General features: G+C 40.0%; 1 protein-coding gene across 2 annotated transcripts in view; it reads left to right on the top strand.

Annotated features, from left to right (window-relative positions):
• Nucleotides 1-34: 34 nt before the first annotated feature.
• The window catches only part of SF3B3 (splicing factor 3b subunit 3), a 47415-nt gene continuing 36093 nt past the window's right edge, over nt 35-11356 (top strand). Inside the window, exons 1-6 of one of the 2 annotated variants that reach the window (XM_082438977.1) lie at nt 35-187; nt 2597-2734; nt 4953-5279; nt 5982-6154; nt 7167-7308; nt 9381-9493. In XM_082438977.1, coding sequence (XP_082295103.1) covers nt 2665-2734; nt 4953-5279; nt 5982-6154; nt 7167-7308; nt 9381-9493 — 825 coding nt within the window. In that variant the 5' untranslated portion in view covers nt 35-187; nt 2597-2664. Of the gene's footprint in view, nt 299-2596; nt 2735-4952; nt 5280-5981; nt 6155-7166; nt 7309-9380; nt 9494-11356 lie in introns of both variants that reach the window. The other variant, XM_082438978.1, reaches the window with a different exon arrangement.

The following is an 11356-nucleotide window of genomic DNA, read 5'->3' as shown; positions in this document are numbered from 1 at the left end:
AAAAAAAAAAAATTATATATACATTCTTCAGGCGCCGGTTGGGGACCTTTTTCCGTCGCGCGCCAACCGGAAGGTCCCTGGCTTAGGAGCTAATGGAGGACGCCGGCGGCTTGGCGTTGGCGGTTGTTTAGGGCTTGAAGGAAACTGAGGATCTGTCGGATATCTACGCCATCCTCCTGGCTGCAGGGTAAAGAGACAGCTCCCCGACCTCCCCGAGACCGGGGAGGCGGATAGCGGCCATGTAGGAGGGTGGGCCGAGCCTGTGGCAGGGGTTTCTGAGGCATCTTAGGCCCGAGAGGTACGGGAAAGGGAATGCTTGGGGCGGCTTTAGGGAATCGTCTCCCGTTTCCGTTCACAGTGTGGGAACCAGGCCTGGCTCAAAATAAGCTTTCTAGAAACTGCCTACCTTTTAGGCGCTGGGGGAGGTGTGAGAAGGAGCAGAAGGGACGTCTTCTTCTGGAGAAAGTAAACGACACACGGGAGGGTGGAAAGATCGAGGGTGTTAAAAGTGTAAATAATGGAAACAGCCTTTGAAATCAAGACTTTTGTATTTGTATTTTGGCATTTGGGCGATTTGTTTCCTTCTCTGATCCTCATGCGGTGATGTTCTTTTGGCACATGGAGAGGGGTGGAGGGGGCAATCACAGGCTCATTTCCTAGTATTCACAGGCAGGAGATAGAAGTGGGGGAAATCAAAATTTACCAAGTTTGGGCCGTTACTGGTTCCTGGTATATTGTTCTTGGCTGGTCTGCTTCCAGATTGCAACTTCCTCCATTTCCCAAGATAACAATACTTGGGGAACCTGGATCCAACTAGGTTTGGGGAAAATGAATTCCAAAGATAGTAAAGGATAGCATAGGCTGTAAAGCTTTTCCAGGTTTCAGAAGTGGCCTGTGGTTTCCTCTGTTGTTTTCTAAAAAATTCTTTATTTTTAACGTAATCAGTCCTGCAACACGGATCACATTAACAACATGGTAGGGCTTTCATTGTAAATTGTGTTGTTGATAACTGGAGATTTGAAATTATGCTTGAAATTTTATAGTAAGAGTAAGATGCAACAATAAATTATGTCTGAGAATCACATTCACTACTTTTCAGTTAAGAGCAACTGCAACACATTCTCTGCCTATTTTTTACCCAGACTTTAAGCTGGGCACAACTTTCCCTGGAAATTTCCCAGTGTCTAAGCCCTACTGGGTGTGTGTGTATCTGTGTCTCCGTGTCTGTATGTTTTTTCTATTTTTCTTCTTGTAGGTCATTTCTCACTCCCTTCTTGTTCCATCTCAAGGCTTTTTCCTTCTTTCCCTGTGATCCTATAAGAACATTCCTTGGTTTCCTTGATGTTCCTTGGTTTCAAGTAGGAGAATGTATATCTCTCAGGACCTGTTTCCAGACTGAAGGATCTTTTCCTCTCTTAGGCACCCTGCTCTTGCCCAGCCCCAAAATGATTATTATTTATAAGGACATTTGCTCATAATTTTCTTTTCTCATTTAACAAAACCAAACTCATACATTAATTACACAGTGATCACTTTGAATTTCTCAAGATCCCTTCCTTTTGGAATTGAGGAAAAATAGCTCAGTTTATTTTCCAGCAGTAACTGTGTATAGGTGTAGTTTTGGTAATTCTTTTATGGTAGAAGTGCATCAGTTTGCAGTCTTCAGTTCTGTCTGATGAGAAGAATCCTTTTCTGTGACCGTATACTCCTTTGGGGAGGCTTGCTCCTGAAGTGACAGTTCAGTTTAGAGATACAGTCATGCACATATGAATGGCCTATATATGAAAGATTTTCTTTGCAGCAGTGTTCATAATAGCAAGAGATTGGGAAGAAACTGAATGTTCATCAATAGGGTGTTGGCTAAATGAATTGTGATATACCCGTGCAATGGAATACTATGTAGTTGTAAAATAAAAATGAGAAAGCCTTTTGTTTGTTGCTATCTCAAAATATAGGTAAAGTGATAAAAAATCAGTTGCACTATGATGTGAGTGTATGATATACAGTACCCAGCTTTTAGTTAAAAAGAGATAATAGACAGTATTAATATATATTTTTCTTTGTACATACAGAAAATATCTGGAAGGACACAATATAACTTGGTGAAATTGATTCCTCCAGGGAGGAAAACTGGGTGGCTAGGGAATGGATGGAGTCAGCTTTTTGCTGTGCTTCTGAATTCTGAACCATGTGAAAGTAGAGCCTATTCAAATACAAGTAAATGTAGACCTACTTAGTTTCTATCACAATAAAGTCAAATAGACAGTGTTGGTTTAATGGTACAGATCCCTGCTCCCAGCGATTTTACTACTTGTTATGTGACCTCAGGCAGACAATTTAATTTCTTAGCTCAATTTTCTTATCTGTAAAATTAGTGTAATATTGAGTACTTCATAGGATTCTTGTGAGATTGAAACAGGGTGTATAGTAGCATAGTGCCTGGTATGTAGAAGGCACTCTTAATTATAAGTATGTTGTTCCTCAATAGGCCTTACTTTCCTGGTTCTGCTGTCTTCAGCCAGAAGTTCCCATACAGAAATGTCTGTTAAAATAACAATTGCACAGCTGATATTCTTCTGCTTTTATGTGCCCTTAGCTTGCTTTGACTTGGTATAACCAAGGCCTGGATTGTGGAGTTGTGGGTGGCTCAGTGTTACTGCTACCATGTTCCTGTACAACTTGACCTTGCAGCGAGCCACTGGCATCAGCTTTGCCATTCATGGCAACTTCTCTGGTAAGTTTTTCTATTATTACCTTTCTGAGCTTAACATTTAAAAAAAATTTTTTTTGGCCGCATGACGCGGCTTGTGGGATCTTAGTTCCCTGACCAGGGATTGAACCTGTGCCACCAGTAGTGGAAGTGCGGAGTCCTAACCAATGGACTGCCAGGGAATTCCTAACATTTTTAATATTACTAGTTTTATGCTTCAAATTGCTTTTTCAATATCAAACCTTTTTTCTAAAACAAATTATGAAAAAAATCTTTTAATCATTAGAGAATATTGTAATTTATGTGATGCTTTACAGTTTCTAAAGCACTTTGGAGTACTTGATCTTCCAAAGGACCTTTGGAAAATAAGGTGGCCTGATAAATGATGGCATTGAGCAAATGAGAATGGATTGAGGTGGGTAGGAGTGGCATATCAGATAGGATAGGAAGCCATTTAGGCATTAGATAGTGAGGCTCTGTATTAGGGCAGTGAGGATAGAAAGAAAGAGAAAATATGAGTTTGCAACCTGGGTGGCAGAGAAAATGACAGTAACATTGATAGCAGGTTACTTGAGACCAGAGAGTGTGTTTGGGGAAGGAGGAACTTGGATATTTTAAACGTTTAGTTTAAAGGTGATGACAACTCATCTGGGTGGAATTACATAGCAGGGAGAGATGGGGACAAGTTGACTGTTACGTATTTGGAGGTGTTGATTGCAGTTATGAAAGCAAGTGAGCTTTTTAGGAGTCAGTTTAGAAATAAACAGCATATATTAGATGGTAGCTTTGAAAGGTCTTTGAGATATTATACTTAACAGCCCCAAAAATTAATATGATTTCTTAGAACAATAGACTTAAAGATGGGCTAGAAAGAGCCTTTGGTAATTTTTAATTTTACGAAGCAAAACATTATATTTTTTTTTGTTTTGTTTTAAAATTATTTATATTTGGCTGCGTTGGGTCTTCATTGCTGCGCGTGGGCTTTCTCTAGTTGCGGCGAGCGGGGGCTACTTTTCGTTGAGGTGCACGGGCTTCTCATTGCGGTGGCTTCTCTTATTGTGGAGCACGGGCTCCAGGTGTGCGGACTTCAGTAGTTGTGGCACGCGGGCTTAGTTGCTCCACGGCATGTGGGATCTTCTGGGACCAGGGCTTGAACCTGTGTCCCCTGCATTGGCAGGCAGATGCTTGACCACTGCGCCACCAGGGAAGTCCCCAAAACATTATATGTTAGTGTCGTTTGTAGACGACTCCGAATTACACAGATTGATGGCAAATCTCAGAAAAATAAAAAGGAAGTTTAAAAATAACTTGTGTGACCATTTTTGAAAAGTTCTTCTTTGATACTACTTTTGTTAGATGCTTTAAATTCTGGGAAAAGTACCTTTTTTTTTTTTTGCCTTTAAATTTATTTAATTAATTTATTTATTTTTGGCTGCATTGGGTCTTTGTTGCTGCGCGCGGGCTTTCTCTAGTTGCGGTGAGCGGGGGCTACTCTTAGTTGTGGTGCGTGGGCTTCTCATTGTGGTGGCTTTTCTTGTTGCGAAGCATGGGCTCTAGGCGTGTAGGCTTCAGTAGTTGTGGCTTACGGGCTCAGTACTTGTGGCTTGTGGGCTCTAGAGCGCAGGGTCAGTAGTTGTGGCGCACGGGCTTAGTTGCTCCACGGCCTGTGGGATCTTCCCAGACAAGGGCTTGAACCTGTGTCCCCTGCACTGCATTGGCGGGCAGATTCTTAACCACTGTGTTACCAGGGAGGCCCAGGAGAAGTACCTTTTAAAGTAGAATAAATTAACTTAAAATACTAAGCCCCCAGCTCAGTTATATTTATCTTTTGTGGCTTTTTTTTTTTTTTTTAATTAATTTATTTTTTTGGCTGTGGCAGGTCTTAGTTGCAGCAGGCGGGATCTTTCGTTGCGGCCCGTGGGCTTCTCTCTGGTTGTGGTGTGTGGGCTTCAGAGCGCGTAGGCTCTGTAGTTGTGGTGTGTGGGCTCTGTAGCTTGTGGCACACAGGCTCTCTAGTTGAGGCACGCAAGCCCACTAGTTGTGGCGTGTGGGCTTAGTTGCCCCACAGCATGTGGGATCTTAGTTCCATGACCGGGGATTGAACTCGTGTCCCCTGCATTGTAAGGGGGATTGTAAAGATTCTTTACCACTGGACCACCAGGGAAGTCCCTTTAGTGGAATTTTGATCCATTCAGGTTACTAGTTCTGATTGTTCATGATCTTTATTTTTCGTGTTTTTCAGGAACCAAACAACAGGAAATTGTTGTTTCCCGGGGAAAGATCTTGGAGCTGCTTCGCCCTGACCCCAACACCGGCAAAGTACACACTCTACTAACTGTGGAAGTATTTGGTGTCATCCGGTCACTCATGGCCTTTAGGTTGACAGGTGGCACAAAAGACTACATTGTGGTTGGCAGTGACTCAGGTCGGATTGTTATCCTGGAATACCAGCCATCTAAGAATATGTTTGAGAAAATTCACCAAGAAACCTTTGGCAAGAGTGGATGCCGCCGCATTGTTCCTGGCCAGTTCTTAGCTGTGGATCCCAAAGGGCGAGCTGTTATGATTAGTGAGTGACTTACTCTGTTGACTTTTTGACTCTTAAAGAAGCTCAGTTCAGGATAACAATGCTGTGATCTTGGTAGTGTGCCAGGAAATCACTCAGCTGGGTAAAGTTTGGATCATTTTGGATGTTTAAAGTTTAAAGTTGCTTTTCCTTTTAAAACAATGGGAGAAGTTTTAACACACCTTTTCTACTTCTTATCTAGTTGGAAATGGGTGTTTTTCCATTTCTTTAAGTGTAGCAAAAAGGCTACACTGTAAGATTTCACATTATTAGACAATGAATATGGTTGCTTTCATCAGCCTGAAGTGATGATTCACATTCATGTCTCTTCTCTGATAAATATCTTGAAGAAAATTCTGTGTATCTGATCAGGCTTCCAGAGGGCAACCTTCTTTGACCAGTCACAAAATCATTAGATCTAATTCAGAGAATAAAGCTGGCAATTCTATGAATTATTGTTTAGTTTGTCATAAGAATTTTTGAAGAGTTAGTGGGATATTAAGATCCCTATTAGGAAGGAGGGGGTAAAATTATGCTCTTGTCTATTTTAATGATAGAGAGCAAAATCCTAAAGCATGCATACACTTGTAGAGTTAGTGCTGGCTATTAACGATCTTTCAGAAAATAATTGTGATGTGACTCTAGCTGTTCTGTAGCCTCTCGTTTCATTATCTGGAGTTTTCTATGTTTTGTCTCCTTCAACAGGTGCCATTGAGAAACAGAAATTGGTGTATATCTTGAACAGAGATGCTGCAGCCCGGCTTACCATTTCATCTCCACTGGAGGCCCACAAAGCGAACACTTTAGTATATCATGTGGTCGGAGTAGATGTGGGATTTGAAAATCCAATGTTTGCTTGTCTGGAAATGGATTATGAGGTAATGGCGGGGGGGTCTCAATCTCTCTACCCACCTTTTCCTTCCCCTCCCTTCTCCCCCTCTCCCTCCTTTGGGTTTCTTCCACTCACCTTGGTGCTTTCCTGAGATTGTTTTCTTCATTGTGTATTTCTTATATCTTACTTGCTCACAATTTTTTTTTTTCTATTCCAAATACCTTTCTGAAATACTTTGGAGTGTTTCAGAATTTACCTGATTTGAATAGTCTCCCTGTGGAAACAGGGTATTTATTGGGAAAAGCTCCCTGAAAAAGGAGGTGAAAGTGTATTTGGGATATTTTTTCACTGGGAGATAGTGAAAGATGGGGCATACCATTCTTTTGCTTGAGAGGAAGGCAGTATTTTCTAGTAGAGCTAACCCTGGTCTCAGAAATAGAAAACCTGGGTTCTTGCTTCCACTCTGCCATTACTTAGTGTGAACTTTGGCAAACCATTTGGCGTCTGTGGACCTTTGCTTCCTTGTTTGTGAAATGGAGGAATCCTGATGCCCTTTCCAGCTATGTTTGTTTGTTTGTTTAAATAATTTTTATTGGAGTATAGTTGATTTACAATGTTGTGTTAGTTTCAGGTGTACAGCAAAGTGAGTCAGTTATACATATACATATATCCACTCTTTTTTTTTTTTAATTAATTTATTTATTTATTTATTTTTGGCTGTGTTGGGTCTTCGTTTCTGTGCGAGGGCTTTCTCCAGTTGCGGCGAGCGGGGGCCACTCTTCATCGCGGTGCTCGGGCCTCTCACTGCTGCGGCCTCTCCCGTTGCGGAGCACAGGCTCCAGACGCGCAGGCTCAGTAGTTGTGGCTCACGGGCCCAGTTGCTCTGCGGCATGTGGGATCCCCCCAGACCAGGGCCCGAACCCGCGTCCCCTGCATTGGCAGGCAGACTCCCAACCACTGCGCCACCAGGGAAGCCCTATCCACTCTTTTTTACTTTCCAGTTTTAAAAGTTTGATTTTATGGTACTGATTAGTCTCTGTGCCACTGTTATTCTATAGGAAGCAGACAATGATCCAACTGGGGAAGCAGCGGCTAATACCCAGCAGACACTTACTTTCTATGAGTTAGACCTTGGTTTAAATCATGTGGTCCGAAAATACAGTGAACCTTTGGAGGAACATGGAAACTTTCTTATTACAGGTACTTTTCTCTTAGAGCTGCTCTGTACCATTTTGCTTGGTCCATTTTATGTTCAAACTTAACAGTGTTTGCTTAATATGATTTGGAAACTATAATCCATTTGTAGTAAACCTGAGTGCCTTGTCTATGTTTTGGCAAGGTTAGAAATTCATGTGGTGGTTAACTCTTATTCTCTAATGGGGGCAGGGAAGAAAAGAGAGCAGTCAGCTTGGAATATTGATTACTATTGGTTGCTCTGGTGTCTTGACTGTAGTCAATCTTTCACTCATTACAAAAATCAAAACATGGCTCTGTGAAAAGACAAATGTAACTGTTACCAAAATTGATCCAAGAAGAAATTAAGAACCTGAATAGACCAGCATTTGTTAAAGAAATTGGAGCAATAATCCAAAGTTTCCTTCTCTCAGAAGATTTAAGGTCGAGAATTTTCAGGGACCTTAAATTTCTCCAGAGATTAGAAAAAAGAATAAAAACTGTTGTACCACTTTATGAGCCTAATATAACATCAGTACCAAAACTAGAGAAGGATAGTAATAAGAAAAATTTGCAGGCTGGTTATACTTGTGACTATAGGTGCAAAAATCTTAAATTTCAGCAAATCAGATCAACAGTGTTTTAGATGCACCAGAGCAAAGTATGATTTTTGTAGGAGCTCAAAGATGTTCACCATGAAGAATCAGTATTAGTTTAATTCATATTAAAAGACTAAAGGAGGGCAGCTGTATTTGTGGTAATCTAAATTTCATCAGGCTTGAGTAAGACAATGATCCAGTCCTTTCTGTTTCAAGTCATTTGCACTTGAATTGATGTCTAAAGTGAAATATGTCAGTTGTTGGGGGAGGATTTTAGAGAAGAAAAGTACAAAACAGCACTTGTCTTTGAGCATTAAATCTTAGGAAGAGACTTCTTATATATTAAGCAGAAGAATTTTAGAAAATAGATTGTATTTAATTACTTGCTGTAATGTATTATTGTACTTCTCATTTATGAGGGTTTCATTCATTAAAACAAATTTTTACTGAGCCTCTGCAATCAATATGTGCAAAATCAGTCTACTGGGCCCTGGGACTGCAGTGATGAAAAATTAGATGTGGTGTTTCCTTTTATGCAAGATTGAGCGTAGTGGTGAATATGTGATAGTAACAAAAAAATTGCCAGTGTGCCAGATGGTATGACAGCATGGAGGAAGGGTCCCTAACCTAGGGAAGGAAGGCAATGTGTCAGAGAAAGGTTTCAGAAGAAGTGCTCTCAACTGAGAACTGAGGACTAGTTAGGAGTTAGCTAAGTGTAATGGGGGTGGAGGAGGAGTTTCTGTTATGGCCAAATGGAACAGAATGCACAAAAGCCCAAATGCAGGAAAAAACATGGTTCATTGAAAGAACTGAAAGCTCATTGTGATTGGATCATTGGAGGTAAAGGGATGGGGTAGAGGTGGGAGGTAGCTACTGAGGGATTTTTAAGCAGGAAAATAATGACATGTTAAAGGTGAACGTTTTTAAAAGATCACATGCTTACATTTTGGTAATGGAATGGAAGGTAATAAGCCAGGAGATTGGTCAGGAAGCTGTTTCACTAAACCAAGAGAGATTCGCAGCATGAGGACTGCTAAGGAGGTAGAATCAATAGGGCTGTGGGAGAGGGGAGAATTGAAGGATGACATCCTTGTTTCTGGTTTGGTCTGTTGGTCGATGGCAGTGTTCTCTAAGGTGGAGAACCCAGGAGGTGGTTTGGGAAGGAACTCTGCACTTGTTTATGAATACGTTCATTTTTAAGCTGCTATGGAATATCCATGTGAGAGTGTCCAGTAGGCAGTTGGATTATAGGTCTGAACCTAAGAACTGAGTTCTGGTCTTGGAGCTGAACATTTAGATGCATTATCAGAGATCTGGAGAGTCCCCAGATGGTGCCCTATCCTTGTCTAGCATAACTATCAGGGAAAAGAAACATTGAATGTTTATCACCTTTAGGCACACTGTACCTTCAAGTTGTGCTGAAGGAGGGAAGGAATTGAAGGCTAAATTGTAATTCATGGTTATGTCAAATCATTGCTGAGTTTCATTTTCTCTTGACAGTTCCAGGGGGGTCAGATGGTCCAAGTGGAGTGCTGATTTGCTCTGAAAACTACATCACCTATAAGAACTTTGGTGACCAACCAGATATCCGCTGTCCAATTCCCAGGAGACGGGTAAGGTCTTTGTTTTCCATAAGAGAAAATATATTTGTGTTTGTGAAATGAACTTAATTTTTGTAATTACAGTGTGGTCTCTTAATTTATATGTTAATCAAGTTTTAGTTTCTTTGTAAATGTTGTTTTTAATAAAGCCAGTAAAATACCTTAGCAAAAGCAAAACAAAATCTTTGAGAAAGGGAGTTAAAAGTCAACACAATTCTATGTTGTACACCTGAAACTAGCGTAATACTGTAAGTCAATTGTACTTCAATTAAAAAAAAAAAAACCAACACAGTTTTTATTCTCGAAGAACCTATGGAGATTATCAATTTGAAATTTCTGGAAGTTTCTAGTCTGAAGAATCCAGGTGTATTCATTGGAGATAAATTGTGTTTCATTCTCTCCCACCCCACCCCATTCCAACATACAGAAAAATCTAAAAGGAGAGAATAGTGAATTCCTGTATACCTTTCACTTAGATTCAACAATTTATACTGCTTTGCTACATTTGCCTTTTCTTTCTTATGTATCTACAAATTTTTTTAGGCAAAACCATTTGAAGATAGCTTGTATGACACTGCAAGAATTTCCTAAGATGTAGCTCTTAAGAAGGAGGAAATTTTCCTACACTATCAATATTGTGCCCAAGAAATTTACCATTTTGAGTAATACAGTTATCTTATGTACAGTTCTCTCATTGTCTCCCAAAGTTCACTTATATCTACCTTTAGTCTCCTTTAATTTACAATATTTCCTCTCACCTTTGCTTTTTTTTATGATACTGACATTTTTTTTTAAGAGTCTGGGTTAATTTTCTTGTAGTTTGTCCCATAATCTTTTTCCTCATGATAGCATCCATGTTATATTTTTGATAGAATTATTACTTAGGTGCTGATATATATTTCTCATTACATTACATTAGGGGCACATAATGCTGATTTGGTTCATTATTGGTAATGCTAAATTGATCACCTACTACTTCTCTTTGTTGTAAAGGTACCTTTTCCTTTTTGTAATTGGTGTGGAAACTAGTGAACTCTGAGACTGTGTAAATACTCTTTGCCCCCAAATCTTTTCACACAGTGGTTTTCCTCTCAGTCAGTTACTACACTGGTGGTTGAAAATGTTGCTTTATTGCTTTTAATTTTAAGTTTACTGTGGAAATCATTAAGCATACAATTGGGCCTCCATATCTGCAGGGTTCTCATGCATGGATATGGAGGGCTGACTATTCCTTGTACTACCCCATTTTATATAAGGGATTTGAGCATCTGTGGATTTTGGTATCTGTGGCGGCTCCTTGAACCAATCCCCTGCAGATATCAAGGGATGATTGTGTATATAATAAACTTCTGTGTACCCAGCTTCAGCAGTTATCAATAGCACATGGGTAATCTTATTTGATCTCTGCTTCCTCAATCTGTCCTCTCACTGCCTATTGTTTATCTTTTTAATACTAATTTATAGGTGCTGAGGTTAAATCTTTTAAGACTTAGTTTATCTAGTACATTGTATCTGAGTAAGAGTCCATCAATTTTAGAATATCTGGTAAGATTAGCAAGTTAAATTCTTGGTAAGGAGTGCTAAGTGATTCAGTTTAGTTGATCAGAAATTTATTAAGCACCTCACTGCCAGGTGCTGTACTTGGCTTTGGGGCTGCAAAGAAGTATAAAACATGTTTTTCCCTTGAACTTACTCAGAGAAATACAAAATGTTGGAAACATTAAAAAAGAAAACCAAAGTCCAGCCAAGGGGGAATGCCCTTTGGAAATCAGGGCTGATGATGATGCTTTGGATGGTATTGTCGTGAACATGTAACAGTCTTTTATTCACAGCCTGAAATGATGATTCTTTAAATTTCATGTCTCTTCTCTGACA

The sequence above is a fragment of the Balaenoptera physalus genome (genome assembly GCF_965194825.1).
Source record: "Balaenoptera physalus genome assembly, chromosome: 19".
Lineage (NCBI taxonomy): Eukaryota > Metazoa > Chordata > Mammalia > Artiodactyla > Balaenopteridae > Balaenoptera > Balaenoptera physalus.
The sequence above is the reverse complement of the archived record's forward strand: the minus strand, read 5'-3'. Positions and strand labels throughout refer to the sequence as shown.